Source organism: Solea solea, chromosome 1 (genome assembly GCF_958295425.1).
Source record: "Solea solea chromosome 1, fSolSol10.1, whole genome shotgun sequence".
Taxonomy (NCBI): domain Eukaryota; kingdom Metazoa; phylum Chordata; class Actinopteri; order Pleuronectiformes; family Soleidae; genus Solea; species Solea solea.
The window spans coordinates 40,690,621-40,708,124 of NC_081134.1; the positions used below are offsets into that span (position 1 = coordinate 40,690,621).

Consider the following 17,504-nt stretch of genomic DNA (forward strand, 5'->3'; position numbering starts at 1 on the left):
CATTTGTTTTCATATGAGCAGCCAAAGTTCACAGTGTGAACTACTGAATGTTTTTCTTGTAGGTTTTTTTTTTTTTTAACCAACTGTTGAAGTGTTTATGTAATTGCTGTATGACTAATGTGCCTTTGTCACAAAACTGGCTGGCACATTGTACTGTAGATAAAGAAAACTCAACATCCTCGATATTAGCGTTTGGCTTCTTGCCGAACACGGGAGGAACTTTGTGTTTATACGAGCAACAAAGGGCAGAAAACAAACCTGGTATGAATATACAAAACAATCCAAAACACACAGGAAACAGAAAAGCTGAAATGGCCTTTACAGCATCAGGGTCACCTAATAAATAAAATAAATATATAAATGTTTTCTCAAAATTACAGCTAACCTTTGAATGTTTCTCCATGACATTAGTGACGGTATTGCAGCATGATTGATCACTCTTGAGGATCATACTTACATCCATGTCATTAGCTTTTTCTTTTTCTACACTTTCTCTGCCATTGTCATCATTTTCAACCTCCTCTCCTGATCTTTTCAACTCGTTCACGGTGTCTCTCTACCATTCTTTTTCCCTTGCTCTAAACTCTCTTTGTCCCTCTCCTGTGATTGATAGCTGCTGCTGGGACTTGATCCACAGACATCTCGGTCCCCCTTGCTCTGTAATTAAAGGAATTATACGTCAAGAGTCCTGTGAAATATATAGACTAAAAATAAAGGGAGAGAATAAGCTTTGCTTAATTGCAGAGACGAGAAGGAGGAAGTGATCATAGCCCAGTAGGACACTTTTACACACAGCTTGACGTAGAGGAAGGGGGAAATAGAGCGTCTGAAGCAATTGACGTACGAGTCCGACGCTGCCTTTGATTAGTTGTTCTTTTCTTGAAAGATATGCAGCAACTCTGCCTTGGATCAGCCATGATGGCAATGAGGCAGCATTATGACCAACATTAGCACGGTGTAAAAAAAAAGAAAAAATTACTGCAGCCTCCTCATTTATATCAAGAAGGCTCTGCGGGGATCCAACGCACAGAGAAATACTCAAACATAACCGAACTTGGCTAAGATTCTGTCACCGAGTACAGTCTTCACCAGCTGTTTGAGCTGACCGATGAAATCTGTGCACGTTTCTTTAAAACACAACTTTGACTGGTGAACGTGGAAATTCATGTCTCACACTCGTGGATAAAATGTCTTGTTGTAGAATCTTTCCATCTTAAAATCTCTCCCCCTCGTGAGATTGAAGCGTCTTTAGGCGTTTGATAAGCCTCCACACTCGCGAACGCATTAGTTACACAATCCTCACACATGCGTCATCTGAAGCAGCAGGCCCCTTTGCATGGATGTAACGCAGCACTGTTTCCAGGCGGTGAGCCTTGACGGAAACTGGTGTGTGAAGGTGAGTGAATAACAACGCTTTGTGTTTATTGCTATACCGCTATTATTCTTATTAGTATAAGAGAAACTGTAAAGGTTATGAAATCGGTGAGATTTATCCGTTTACAGTTAGTCTGTGGTAACAAGCACCAAGAATACCTGAGATTTGTTTGCATCAGACCGCAGGCAAAGAGGAATTCACTTGGAGAGCTTTACTATGGCTACGACTGAATCATCTATCTTCAGAGATCAAAACAAGATATAAGACTCTGTTCGTTAGGATGTCCTCATAAATGTAGTTACACAAAATGAAGAGTTCATATGTATTCTATGCCACACAATACAACCCACACATACTCTTTTCATTCACACCAAACACGCAGCCTCTTCATCTTCTTACCTTGGGTCCTTCTGAATGGAGTCAATAGAAGGTGAGCGCTGCAGGCTGCCTTCAGGCGGCAAAGCTGGCCCCGACTTGCTGTAAGGGGATTCAACCACTGAGGGACAGTACTGCAGGGTGCGGTAAGGGTCAGCCACAAAGGGGTCCGAGCCGTACATGTCTCCACCTCCGCCACCCCCACTTGAGGTGTAGCCCGGTCCCACAGTGGCATAGTTGTTGGTCCCACCTCGGCTGTAGTTTCCCGAGCCGGTGCTGTGACTTGCCGTGCGCTGCAAAGGGGCGGAGTCGACACCAGGGGAGGAGGGTGCTAGGACAGGAAAGTAGGGACAGAGGACATAACTTAAGACCTGGTCATGGACACGCTGGGTAAGGTCTTCAGGGCAGCAAGGAGGAGAGGAGAGGAGAGGAAAGGAAAGGAGAAGAGACGGAGAGGCAGAGGCAGAGATGAACAGGTTGTTGTGAAAAGACGAGCATGTCTCCATATGGATGAATAAATATTGGCAACATGCCCAGGATCATCAACGTGGAATGTTCAACAGGGGAAGGATTGAAGACAGAAAAAGAAAAATATTGACAAAAGTTGAGTAGACATAAGTTTATGATCATAAAATCATCTGCTCAAATGAAAATATGAAAAATACAAAATGCTTTAATTATCGTCTGTGAACTATTTCCAAAGTAATGACTGGGCAAACGTATAATGGATCAATGTAATGTATATTCAGTTTGCATAAGTGCATCACAGCAACTTGGCTATTAATCTGCTGAAATATGAAGAACTGTGGATCTCAGAGTCTCTTAACAACACTCCCACAAACGCTGCAGTGTGCACAAGTGTTTTTATTATCGTGTATTATTCTATTTTATCGTACTTTGTAGTGTTTAACTATTTTATTGTGTGCACAGATTTTATAGCTTCCTCACTTTTCTTATTATTTGCGCAATTTACAGTTTCACTCATTTTTTTTAATATTGCTGACATGAGCAGAGAAATCCAAAGGCACTCGTACTGTATCTGTGTGTACAAATGGCAAATAAAATCTTGAATTTTCTCACAACACTGACACTGTTATCCTACGATTCCAGTCCAAATACTCATAAGCTTATTTGCAGGTAGCTCAAAGCCCACAGCAGAAACTTTCTATTTTTCTGCCAGGTGAGCAACAAGGACAAAAAAATAAACATTAAATAAAAAATAAATAAATAAAACTTTGAAATATATCTCTTTAGAGTGAGATGAAAATTGAATAGGGATTTGCTCATGGATGTGAGCAGCCTGCAGGGGCACAGTAGCTGTCGCCTTCCCTCCCCATTGTGTCGGGAGTGGCAGATCAGTGATATATCAAGGTGTTAATGTGAGTCTGGGAGCCTAGTTTCTCTGGCTATAAAAACATTGAGACAGATGATGTTGGGGGGCGGCGGCGGCGGTGGTGTTGGCGGGTGAGACGGGTGTTCCGTCCCATCTGCCAGTACAGCCGAGTTATGTGTACAAAGAAACAGACATGTGCACACATGCAAAAACCCCATTAATGAGTTCTTTAGAGAGCATGCAATAAATCACAAAGCCTTGAAATCAATATTGAGACCATGTGATTGACTAAGGCTTTAATACGTCCCAAGCTTCCTCTTAGAAAGTGAATTAGCCTTTAAAAGTGTGTCTGGATGAGAAAACACACACACACAGACAAACAATGGACCTGAACACATGCACTCTCATATACAAGTAAGATATACAACATCCACACACACCTACACTTTGTACAAACCCCTGCACTGAACTAACAAAGGGACGTTTTCGCCAAAGCAGAGTCCCTCATTATTATGTGACAAACAAACTTTGCACCTAAATGCTGTCTCGTGTCGTGGCATTTACCTGACCTTCACAATCCGTCTCTTTTTCCACCTCTCTCACCAGATGCGAGCATGCACACGTTATTACCACGGGCGGATTATACCAATCTTTAACTGTCACTTTACTACGGCGCTGTATTTCGGCTTTCGAGGATAAAGTCATCATTATTATTCGAGCTAAATCTCAGATGATCAGCTGCGACCTGTCATGATGAGGACAGTGGAGCGTTTTGTGAAGTTGTATTTTGGTTTGGGCTTCACAAATAAGGAAACACTTAATCTTTTGGCACATCAGCACCACATTATCATTAATAGACATCAGGACTTTGACAAGATTGTGCAAGAAGCGGAGTCAGTTTTCGAAGAAAGAATCACACAGACTTGGAGGAAATCATCTCTTTTGTGGAAATGGCTGGTTACATCTGCATCCCATTGCTATTTAATCTTAGGATATTACCACTTTTTCTTGTAATATTGCGTCTTTTTAATATTACGACTTTAGACTCAAAGGATTCCTTTTTTTTCTCATCAGTTTGGCCAGAATACTCTGCCGTACTTTACCAACTCTCTCCTGGCATTTTAATTTCCTACTTTCTAAAATCAACCCATTTACAGCCAGTCAGTGAAAAACTCTAATTTGACCATGCAGCACCCATGAGGCTAAGGCCTGTGTGAGCTCTCTACTTACTAACATTGCCACAGGTTCAACCCCTTCACAACTGCCTCGCCATCACACAGTGGTTGTCTAGAAATTTCATACCACAGTTATTTTGCTCTCTTGCCACTAACCTCAATCCTAAACAACACAATCTATCCCCTTTCTAAAACCTTCACTCCTCAATAAAAAAAAAATCTTATTGTTCTATCCGACTCCTGTCACTTTTGAAAAATGGATTTCTAGTGTTGTAAAGGGTGTTTTTTTTATTTTAGGTCACCTTCTCAACAGCTCTTATCAGTCCTCGTCTCTTACCTGAAAACTAAAGGTGACAAATAATTCTCTGTCGCTCCTAAAGCCCTGTAATATTCTCCCATCCTATATCAGATCCTCTCTTACAGTTGATGATCCAATTTAACGTGTCATCTTTTTAATCTTGCTTTTAATCCTGATTGTATGTTTTAAATTTGTAAAAAATCTACTCCGTGTTCTTTGTCTGTCTTACACAGTCCCATTTTGCCATCTTGTCTAAACCTTTTGCTCCTTTAGGGCACTTTCGCTCAACTCCCGTTGTTTTAATGTGTTATATAAATAAACACGACTTCACGATACTGATCCTGAGATTTAGGTAGATGAAGAGAAACAAGGAGTGAGAATGGGGAAACGGAGAAACAGCTGAGGAATGAGTTATGGGGCTGCAGTTTGAAAAACAAGCAAAACCAGAGGGGAAAGGGAGGAATTAAGAAGCAACGAAGGAGGAGACAGAAGAGCTGCATAGAACAGAGTGTACTGGGGGTAATGAAGCAGAATTATTCCCATCAGAAACAAATCCCAGTCTTTTCTGCACTCTTTAAATGGTGTCTGTAGTGTTTCTGCCTGAATGTCTCATTAGTAGCAGAAGCTTTGGGCTACCAGTGAACACCACCATTATCAGTGAGCACTAACAGAGAGACTTGACACCCAAATAAGATAGACCCTCAGAGGAAGTACAGTGAAAGGAAGAGAGAGGAAACTTAAATCATCTGTCATATTATTTTCCATTGAAAAGGGACGTTGTTGGGAAGGGGCTGAGAAAGGAAGAAGAGAGGGAAGGTTTCACAAACACAGAGATGACAGAACGTTTATCAAAAAGTGTCCAGCCAATTTAGACTTTTTTTGTATTCAGCTAACTTAATATTTCCATCTACTCCCACTATCTTCCTCTTCTGCCTTAAAGAAATTGAGACCTGCTAAATTTATCATTTGCTCTGGTAATGGTGGGCTCTGACTGATGACTTGACCTTTGGAGCCAATATTGCCTGCAAAAAGTCACCATGCACGAGTGATTATGCACCTTTCTCTCTCTCCGTTACTCTGTCCGTCTCTCTCAGTGTGTGTGTGTGTGTATTGTTGTATTTCTTTTCTTTATGAGAACACAGTTTTTGTTTTTGTAGCAAGTTTACAGCACCTGTGTTAGTTAGTCTTTCAGCTTCCAGTGTGAGAAGCCATTTTGGCACATCTCGGCACAAACTGTGCCATCTTGAGATTCCGCCTGAATATTTTCTCAGCAAAACCTCAAGCTTTCCTCTCCTTCAGTTTATTAGCATAAAACCTGCACCAGGTAATGTTAAAATATGGTGCTATGGATTGCTATGTTCAGTATAAATTTACAAGTGTTTGATATCAACTTTATTCAGATCTTGCAGTTGCATATATGCCATTTATTTTCATTACAGACAGGGCTGTTAACTTAAGCACATGGCTGAAGGTTGAGTTTTAGCTTTTTAGAATAACCATGATAAAAAAAAGATGTTTAGTGAAAGCAGCACAAGATAAACTCATTGCGCTGTTTCATGAAATATTAAACAAAGTGTGAAATGTGAATTCACACACAAACACACACATCTCACACTTGACGCTCTCTCCCAGTGTGAAATTGTGTTAGAGAGGAAATAAAAGGATGGGTGTGTCTCTGTACAGCCTCGCTTCACCACAGAGTAAACAAGTGGTGGCTGTTGCTCGGTTGGCATATTAAGGAACAAGAAAGGAAACTGTATTAGTCATCTGACACAGTGATACCTCTGCAATTAGCCAGCCGAGGCTGAATGGCTGGCTACTTTGGAGCAGCATTCACTTTTTCTTGGCAATGCTGAGAGAAAAAAGCAGCCACCGCTGAATATACAAGTCAAAATATGCAAGAAAACAGTGAGAGAAGAAGGGTGGGGGAAGAAAGAGAGAGAGAGAGAAAAAAACCAGAGGGATCAAACCAATCCTCTGAGCTTTTCCACGTCCATCCTCCCTTCTCATACTTTCATCTCTGCCTCCATTTCTTTCAATCCTACCGTCTCTCTCACTTTTTTCCGCCGTCACTCCCTTACCCTTTTACACTCTTTCTTTTCATCCTTTCCTATCAGTCCACACCACCATCCATCTTTATTCTCAACCATCTCTTTTGAAATCTTTGTCTTGCCCTCCCTCTCGTGCTGACCACTCCTTCTCTGCTTCATTTTTTGGTCCGTCATCCTTTCATCATCCATTCATTTCATGTTTTTCCACTCCCTTTCTTCTACTAACACCCTCTCCATTCCCTCTCTCTCTCACTCTCTCTCCCTATTGTGGTTGTAGTAGACTCTATGTGATCAGAGCTGAGGACATGTCCTCTCTCTTGACACGCTTCAGCGCTCAGCACGATTACACAAAACCCCCTCAGTACAGTCTCTCACGCATAGACACGGACACACACTCGCTCACAGAGACATGCACAAGGACCCAACACAGATTTCTAAATAAGCTAGTGATTGACACGGGTGAAACATGTATCCCTGTACCACATCTTTTTCAAGTGCTTTGAGGTCAACAGCATGCATTCACTGGCTGGATGTGGAGAGGAGTAAGGATTAGATCCCCTTTCTGTTTATCCCTGAGAGAGCCTTCTGGCCAAAACACAGCTCTTGATGTTCCTGAGCTGGAAGCTCTCGAGGACATGCACGCATTTGTGAGAAAGCCTAATGCACTCGTTATACATTAATCTCACTCCCTTATATTAAGTGTCAAAACTAGATTTCAAACCCCATCTTAAACCCGATTCTAGCCTGAAAGTAAAAACTTATTAGGACTAGGGCTGGACAATATGGCCCAAAACCTTATCACGATAAAAAGGCTATCGACTTTGCGATAAATGTCAGATAAATTCAGATAGCTTCTTGCTCCTGTGTGAAAGTTGTAGAAACCAGTTAAATGTGGGTTTAAACTTCTTTTATGGACCAAAACAGCAAACACTAGTTAAAACAAAGAGACATTTAAAAGAAATCGGAGGTAAAACGTTCAAAGCAAGTGCACATTATGTCTCTATTGATATATTGGACCTTTTGTTTTAGTGATATTGAATTAGAAAGAACTAAAAAACAGCTTCTCTATACCAGTGCAACACAGTGACAAACCATTGTGACCCAGAAAATAAATATAAATCATGTCGAGAGCAAATTTGTGAATAATATAATGTTTCTGACTATTTTTATTGCCATTTGTGAAACAGCTAATATCATTTTGAGCAGGTCCTGACACACAAGCGTGCATGGACACATGTTTGTACCTTCTGTAGTAGTAGAATGTAAGACACAGCAGGGGGCCCCAGGCTTTTAAGATCAGAGGTTGCAAATAAACAACTTTCTATGTCTAACAAACAGTATATGTTACTCATCGTCATATTGACAAGTTTAAACAAGAAAGTACCATGTTATGATTTGTGGGTCCTACTGTAATGGAAACATGGTTGCTTTGTTCTTAGCACTATGCAATATGAGCATACATTTTTCAAAATTCAAATAAGAATATATAAGCAAAATAAATTAAAGGTTATCTGGGGGCCTTTCTGTGTATTAGATTTGCTCTTGTTTTTATGTGCATATGATCCAGGTGCTTCTTTTTGTATGCAGGTTAGGTGGATTGGAAAACCCTTCATCATCCTGGGGTAATGTGAATGTTCCTTTCCCCTGAGCACTCTAGCTCTGTCAACCACTGTCAGCTGAAACAAGCTCCAGCACCCCCTCGACCTTGAATAAGATAAGTGGATCAGAAAATAGAAAGAATGTCACATTTGCCGTGATCATGACTGATTTAACACATTTGAGTTGGAGTCAGTATAAATAATGTAGGAACAGTGAAACTTAATGAGAAAAGAGGCTGAAATATGCTTTTTATACTTTTCTCACGGGACATGTAGTTTTAGTTGTGTGGGGATAATACGGAGACAAATAGCTGATGCAGATATAATAAAAATGAATACAGAGAGTATATACAGTGAGACACTGTGAATGAATTATTTAATAAAGCATATTTAAAACAGTTTATATGAAGTATTTTGATGAGAAAAGCCAATGCTGTTTTTTGTGATCTCCGAGTAGCCAAACAAATCAATGTTTGCTTCTATAGTTACAAATTTATTATTGCTGATGAAACATATGCTATTATGTTAATCATGTAAACCGAGACAGCAAGGGACTTAAGTAGGACTGTACTGTAATGTAAATGTGTGTGTGTGGTCACCGCTTCAAAATACACATGCTTTGTGCTTATAGTGTATCACATAAAACTTTAACATTGAACGTACATTTCAGAAATGCCATATGTTTTCACAAGGGAAAGAAATTGTGCTGATGTGTGAAGTAAGTCAGATGTGTTGAGCTGGTAATTAAAGCTTTCTGGGGCTTCAGCAAAAACGCATAAGTTTAAGCCACATGGATTCAACTTTTAAACTAAGCTCCTGTCCAGTAAATTAAATTGTATTATAGGTCACAGTTGCATGTGCTGTCACAGTCAAAACAGATGAACTGGACTAAAACATTCATTTGGAAATGCAAAGACATAAACCACTTTCTAAAACCTTTGTTTCTTGTGCCTATTTTTCCCCTGCTTAATTTAACAATAACTACCAAGTTAGTCATTTTGACTGTTGTCGAACATATGAAACCATAGAGACCATGACTTTTCCTTAATGTGTGTATTTATCATTTTAACAATGTTATAAAAACGTTCTTGGATTTTACCATAGCGGTCAAATTGAGTGTGTAACATGTATTTTTTGATACTGACCCCAACCCTTGAAGACTCACATCACTATTACAATTACTATTTGTCTTATTTATGATAGTTTAGCTCTGCTTCAAAGTCTGTCTGCATGAGGCTGATGGAGATGCAGCTTCAGGTAGAAACTGCTCAGTGGGATCGTCTGACATCAACTCTGACAAAGGATGAGTCAACACACCCTGTTATGAAAAGAAAAACACAGACTGGACTCTCATAGTTCTGCTTTTACTCTGAAAATCTGTGAAAATCTATGCAACAAGCATTAGTAAACTAGCATAATTACCAAAATCAAAGCCTATATGAATCATAAGATAGAAAAAAAACATGCTATATTTGCTGGTGATAGTTCAGCACACAACATTGAAGATGCCATCACAGCATTATTTTGTTTAGTTGAGGATCTAGCATTGAATAATATCAAAATACAAGAAAGGACACTTGCAACAAATGTTAAAAACTATGTTAAAAGTGAGGCACAGGTGCCAGTGTCATTTATAATGCCACAAAAACAACCTGATTACTCCATCCTTTAGTTTTTTTCTTTTTTGTTAACCCTACGATTAGTTGATTTTCATATTTTCTACCTGACGGTCAAGCAGACTGTTATGGTAGACAACCTTCATAAATGTTTTTAAATGGCTTTGACATACATATTTGAATTTATAAATGAATGCCTATGTTTGAAGGTCTAAGAAACAATTTCTTTTGAGTTATAAATGAAAAATAATGTACTTCGAAGTTGTATCTGCAGCTCAACAGCTGCTCCGATTTTTGTTGGTCAATTAATAATACATTGCCTTACTTGTTAGAATTCACAGTGTTTCCTATATTCACATAACACATCTATTTATTTTCTGATTGGACTTTATTTATTAAAATAGTCTACATTAATCTATGAAAGGTCAAAATGACCTCTGGTCGTTCTAGTCGGTACATCATTTCCGGAAGTTCGAGAGTTAAACTGAGATGAGACACTGTCTTTAAGCTGACCGACACAAAGTGAACATTTTACCAGCGGCAATGTTTTCCCCACGAAGTAAACAACACCTTTTAAGTGGGCTCAATTTCCCAGCTCTTTCACTGGTGTTCAAAAGACAGCGCGTTCATTAAAAGACCAGCAGGATCAGAGGCCAAGCTCCAATTGATCCTGGCCAAACAAACCTAATCTAAGCAAAGGGACTGACAGAGCGTGGTGAGTGACACCTTAAAGTGACTGGGGAGATGCTCGAGCCAAAGGTCTAACAATGCTGCGGCGCCTTATAAACCCACACTGAGGATTTATCAGTTCCTAATGGAAAAAGAAGTGTTGATTCAGGTCTAGTAAGAGCAATCAATTTCCAGTGCTTGTTATTCATGCATTGCTGCTGAAACAGTATGGAGACATTCAGCCAATGATAGTGTTACTTCTCAGTGTATTGCTAATAAGTCAGTAATGGTAAATGAGAGTCTAAATATCTGCATACTAGTTATGAGAATCAGAAATAACCAAAGGAGTCATTTCAATCTGTGTTTCACAGAGTTAAGGATTATTCCAGAATGTACATATGTTTTATTAACAGTTACAATTAAATACTCGTGTTTGTTTACTTTCTGTATGTATATTTACAGTAAGTGAATTACAATAATTGCATCTCCCACCTTCAGTTTATCATAAGTTATTAGTGGTGACATGCACCCTTTGTTTACACTGTTGAGGTATTCAGTCACAACAACAATAAACACTATATTGTGCAGTAAAGGTTCTTAAAAGTCTTTATATAGGGCAGGTTTGGTATTGATTAGGTGCAAACAAGATTTCTTTGAGGTCACCCTTTCTGAGTTTAAGCACAATTCCTTCTAAAGGTCTCTGCACAGCCATGCCCTCTCTGTTCTGCTAACCTTGTCAACACACACACACCCAGACACACACATGGGGGCACAGTGTGGTTCCCTTGTCCTGTCAACTGTACAAATGTACTTGCAGAAACCTCATGAGAAAATGTGTACTGGACCATTAGAACTAATGGGGACCAGAAACCTGGTTTCAATGAGGAACTCATTCAATTTAGGGCTCAGATTTGAATTGTTAGGGTTAATGTTAGGGTTAAGTATTAACTGGTTTTAGTTAAGGTTTTGGAATAACACTTTGTTTAGGATGTCCAAATGAATGGAAGTCAATGCAGTGTCCTAAATAGAATAGCTGCATAAACCGATTCATAATCGTGTGTGTGTGTGTGTGTAAAACGGCATTTTCCTACAGCACCACAGCTTTACCACAGAGAGGAATAAAAACACACTGTGTGAAAAACATCATCATTCATCTACTAATATTCAGACAGAAGACAGAACAGGGAAACTGAGACTACAGAAGCTGCACTGCAGACCAAGAATATCTCCTCAAACCTCCGTGTATACAAAACATTCGCCAAGCCAAGCCGCTGGACACAATATACATCACTTTGGTCAAGAAAGCGTGCATTTGACTTATGTAAACCACACTAAAGCTGCACATGTAAATGTCTTTATGACACAATTATCACCACACAGGTCATTAAATGGTTGAAACTTCCATAAAGTGTGTAGTGATAGATAATTCTGTAGATGCAAAGTAGAGCACCGTCTGTGATGCAGCCCTACTGGCAGGTGATACGCCATAAACACTTAGGTAGAACAGTGTGTCTAATGGGAATTGTGTTTTAGAATGTATGTAATGTATGGCACTTAATGCAAAATCACAACGTTTTTTCCCCCCATACGCCATACGGTTCTCTTAAATGTTGAGGAAAAATAGCCTCGTTCCACCATGGCGTAGTGAATACTGATTGTTTAAGAATTTGTGTCCGTCTCCTCGAAAGATACTGCAGGGAGCAATGTTAAACTACATAACACCCCTTATCAGCAGCAATAGCTCAACCCGGCTACTAGATGCACTTGACAAATAGCCATAGCAGTGAATCTACCCATTCTCACTGTCACCACCTGAGCTATGTGCAGGCCTGATGTTAAGCTATTAAAGAGAAAAAGTGCCACATCCATTTAGAGACACTGTTATTTCCAGTGGTCAGAGTCATTAATACAGGTCAAGATAGCTTTCATGACACACAATAAGGACAGAAGGTGCAATAGCAAAAATGTAACAAACAAAGGCAGAGGGGGATACAAAAAAAAGTAAAGAACAATGAGAGGGGGTTGGAGGAAAGAAGAGAGGAGGACATGAAAGGCAGTGAAGGAAAATCAGAGGATTTAACTGACAAGCACCGTCTATTGAGTGAGTTGATATTACAAAAGACACAAATGGAGAATGACAACAAATATATAGCCTACAGTAAGTTTCTATTTATGAGTATAAAAAAACTTAAGCAGAGGGAGAGCGAGATTCTCTAAAGAGAGTACAGGTTGTCAAAAGCAGAATAAATGTAAGAGTGCAGGTTGATTTCAAACACACACCATGTCACTTAGGAGAAATAAACAAATGTGTAAATCCCGAGGTATTTCCTTACTACAGTTCTTTGTACCAGAACGTGCGTGTGCTCTGGAGACACAGTGACCATGCAGGAATTATTACCAGAAATAGGCCACATTAACCTGCAGTTCTCTGGGGCACTGGCCCGGTTTAATCTGAGAATGAAACACTGTGTGTCGCTCCCGTGCACACATGCATGCAAGTACACACACATACACACATACAGACTCACAAATCACATCACAAAGCGAGAGAGAGAAGGACAGACAGAGAGGCAGACAGGCAGACGAACATGTAGAAGTTAACTGAGCTGTGACAAGAGGGAAGCCGTGGAAACTGAGCAGACAGACAGGTTAAACAATTGACAGTGTTCTAAACTGGACCTGACTGAACTGTGGAGCATGTTGTCAAACTGCTGTCCGCTGTGCTGCACAAAAATGTCAGCAGACTTCCTAAGAATACAGGATCTGTTTGTTTACTGCTGCTGTTATGGCTGGATGGAAGAGGCTGAGAGTTGCCATTAGACTAGACACAAATCACAAGTCCCTGAAAAATACAGAGTAAATCCTCAGCTGAGAGCGCCACTGTTAAAACATAAACCAACTAAATGTGACTTGAGAGTAGACGACTGAGCCAAAGAAACACAATTTGCATGTTTTGGTAATAAATCAGACACGGTGGCTCCATAAACGCTCGGAAATTGATTTAATGCAGAGTATCGTCTTAACCCTGCTAAGTGTCAGCTTCATATACTTCCTGCTCATGTCCTGATTGCTCTCTGTCCCCACTTCGCCCTCTTAACTATTTGTCCTAAAATGCAGTCAGTAAACAGCCTATATAAAAACCAGTGCATGTACATTTCATCTGAAACTGCTTTTGTTGTATCATACAGCAAGTGTTTATACTGGGTGAAATCAGCAGGACACTGCAGCGTATACAGACCACCTCACTCACTCCAGCCTTGCAGATTTTTGGAACGCGTTCCAAACACCAATGCATTCCCCTTCTTTCCACTGACTGCATGACTTATAGCATTAATCACGTTGATCCATGCCAGCTTAATGAACCAATAATGTGAGCCTGCCTTTGCCAAGTAAAGGCACTTTGACATAATTAATGACTTATCGCTCACAGTGTCAGCATAGCTCTTATCAGTTCATTACATGCCATCACTCTGTGCATTATGAAGCTCCTTGTCAGCAGACATGCTATTCACATGACTCGGAATGTGCTCCAATGTGATCAGACAATTATTAGTTATTGCCCACTGACGTTGCCATGATAGTGTAGGGGAGTTGGACAAGCACAGCAGGGGTAAAACTGCACGTGTATGTGAAAAAAAGCTCATGCTGATATACACTGATGGACAATTTAGCACAACTAAACGAGACAATCTATTAAAATACAGTATCATAGCAGAAGAGTGCCGTAAACTTCAAGTGTTTCAATTAAATGTACACGGTCTTATCCACAGTCTATTGATTTTGGTGGCTGCAGTGCAAATTTCCTTTGTGAGTTTTCCTATAACCATCTATTCAAAGTACAAATACAAAGTGTAGTAAATTATAGATAACAGTGGATCGACTCTGTATACTTCTCAACTGCACATATTTAATTAATTCCTGTTTGCAAAAGACAATCCTATCACTGCACGCGCCATTCCGAATTACACTGATGGAAATCAAAGCAATACATCACCTCACAACAATAGAAGGCAACCCAATGACCCTTTAAATCAAGTATGAGTCAAGAGCTATATTTAAACGGAGTCAAACTGATCAACTCGATCTCTGCTCTAGACTGGCATATTTACTTGACCTGAGAGCTAATGATAGCTATTAAGGCTAGGCTGTGTAATGACACAGAGGGAGCTGTGTATGTGGCGTGACCGACTTGTGTGTTTTTCGTGGGGGTATGACACCGTAATGGGATTAACATGGCGTACCTAAACCCAAGATGAGATAAGCGCAATCAGGCTCCATTAAAAATACATCGCTGACAGCAGTGGAGCTATTGGGTAACGGGTGAAAATGAGTGTGTCTGAATGTGTGAGTTTGATCAAAAATGCGCCTAACCTGAAGTAATAAATACGTAATTGAAGGTCTTTTCTATAAATTCCTCACTTCCTATTTAGTTTTCTCCTCTTGTGGGTTGGACGTAGTTGAATATGTACAGGACCTGCTACACAGCACACAAGAGCATTTACAGCAGTTACATACCACCAAGGAAAAACTGGGACAACCCTTCAGCTTTAAATAAAAACAGCTATCACACCTCACGTGGCAACAACGTTGTCCTGGTTAGTGTTGTTTATCTATATATCATGTAAACCTGACACTGAGTAAACGAGGAGATCAACGTGAGGTGAACACATGCTGTGTGACTGTCAGAGCGATTGGAAAATGAGCTCCTAATGAAAGCATCTTTTGCCTCCTCAGCTATAGGCTTGCATCAAGGCAGTTCTCGTCCATAATCTAAAATCTGTGTGTTGTGTCAGCAATATCAGCAGGAAATGCACAAAGGAATAAAACAAAGGCTTTAACAAAAATAGGAAACTCTGTACCATTTTGTGAAAAACACTGTAGAAAACAAAACAACATACTGGGGTGAATGAAACACAAACTAGTTAAAGTAAAATGAAACTGCTGTCAGTGTATCAACGAATAGAGGAAGGGCCTTACCGGTGTTGTTGCGATAGGGGCCTGCATCTGGCCCCTGGCCCTGGCTGAGGCTCCTCATGGGGCCCTTGTTGTGGTAGACACGTTCTTCATAGATGGGATCTATGTGGTGCTCTGGGGACCCCAAGGGCCGAAGGGGCTCCTGACTGTGCTGACTACTGTAGGAGCCTCGAGAGCCTGGAGAAAAGAGAGACACAAATATGAGATGGTACAGGAGGTAAGACAGATTTTTGTGGCGCAAGGAACAGAAAGTGTGCAGAGGACACATTCAGGTGGAAACACAAGGCTTGAGTCTAAGTCTTTGGACAATGTTTTCTACTTAGTTTTCTGACATTTGTTTGGTATAATAAATATGGTTATTTTTCCGTTGCTTCATCCACAACATAGAGAGAAATGCTGTAGGAGGGATGGATGAATAAATAAAGACAAACAAATCTGGCAGAAGATACATCATTATCCGATGAGATCAAAGAACAGATGCAGTGTGAAAAGACAGGGATGAAAAAAAAACTGAGCTCACTTAACCACAGAGCAGGCATTTATCACTACTCTATTTGTATAACCTGCTCAATTTCATTTTACACATTTGTCTGTCATTTGAGTGTTATAGTGCCAGGTGATAGACGTTATTATAGCAGTGTGTGTGTGTGTGTGTGTGTGTGTGTGCATGTGTGGTTATAGATGCACCAAATCACAATGACACAAAAAAATGACAGAAAAATAAAGACAGACAAGCACAGCGACATGTAATAGGAAACAAAAATAGAGATCGAGGGAGAGGAAGAGAGCCTCTGTATTTCATTTTTTTTAATCTTCCCGGAGCACATTGCTGGTTGTCAGCTGTAAAATAATGAGATGCAGTGTCCTCCCCTCTTGCTCTGTGTTTGGCACGGATCCCACAAACATGGGGCAAGGAAGTCACTGACAGCAGGCATTTGCTCATTACACAGCAGAACAAATGTAAGGCGGGAGCCTCTGTATGAAAAACATTGACAGCAAAATTAAAATTAGGAAAGAGGGGAAAGGTAGGAGACTCTGGGAACGTGAAGGCCAGTCAACGGAGCTTTGGTGACATGGCAGGAGATAACGTGGAAAGACTTGCACATAGTCATACATGCAGACTTAGGGAACAATGAGTGATGAAGAGAAAGAGAGACGGTCCAATGGAGCTAATATCACATTAGTTGCATGCCAAGGATTTTCCAGTGGATAAAGCAGTGCTCGATACTCGGTGTCAGGCCTTCTTGTGTATTCACCATTAACTTATAACACAGTCAAAACCCCTCGACCTTTCACATCACATCAGCCACCAATGGAACTTAGCTGTGTAGCCATGCTTACATTTTATTGCAGCTTAGTATCAATGTTTTTTTTTTCTCTTTACCGTCCAACAAAAGCAGCATCCACAGAGAGTCTTTTAAAGATGAATCAGAGTGAATACTCAAAAATAAATATGCACCAGGGACCTATTGTCCTAAAACTTCTGTCAAATAGTCTTTGAGGTAGGATGAGTGGAACAATATGGGGTATGAACATGAGGCTGGCCGCACTTGCTGTACTATAGTATGGCGGCGACTGGCTGGTGATGAAGCATGACTGTGGCAAAGAGGGTATTACGTTTCCTGCAACTGTGTCCTCCTTTTTTAGTGTGGTTAACCAACTGGCCTGTTTACCTACCCCGGGCAATGAAGGAAAGGTTAGCTGCATCCAGTCACACTCTGCAAACCAGCAGTTAAGCAGACAGGACATAAAACAAATGACAGATAAGAGAGATGAGAAAATAGAAATATGAAGGGATGGAGCTGAAGTTTTACATCTATTGAGCTGCAGTTGAAATGAGGTTATAATTTACCTCCAGACACACTTGTAAAAGGAAGCAAGCAAAAGACACCAACCATCAGAATATGCATGAAGGACTACTAATTAGAGCCGTGGACACACCCAATAACAGCATGACTCATCCTCAATCTCTCTCTTCCTCCCATTCCCTTGTCTTTGAAGTCTTGGTGATTCAGATTTTATTCTTTATTCTTTATTTTT

General features: G+C 40.2%; 1 protein-coding gene across 1 annotated transcript in view; it reads right to left on the reverse strand.

Annotated features, from left to right (window-relative positions):
* The window catches only part of ctnnd2a (catenin (cadherin-associated protein), delta 2a), a 225,123-nt gene that overhangs the window by 90,724 nt on the left and 116,895 nt on the right, over positions 1 to 17,504 (reverse strand). The window contains exons 11-12 of the mRNA XM_058635385.1: positions 15,468 to 15,641; positions 1,775 to 2,081 (exon numbers count right to left, since the gene is read on the reverse strand). Of these exons, the coding sequence (XP_058491368.1) occupies positions 1,775 to 2,081; positions 15,468 to 15,641 (481 nt within the window). The remainder of the gene's footprint in view (positions 1 to 1,774; positions 2,082 to 15,467; positions 15,642 to 17,504) is intronic.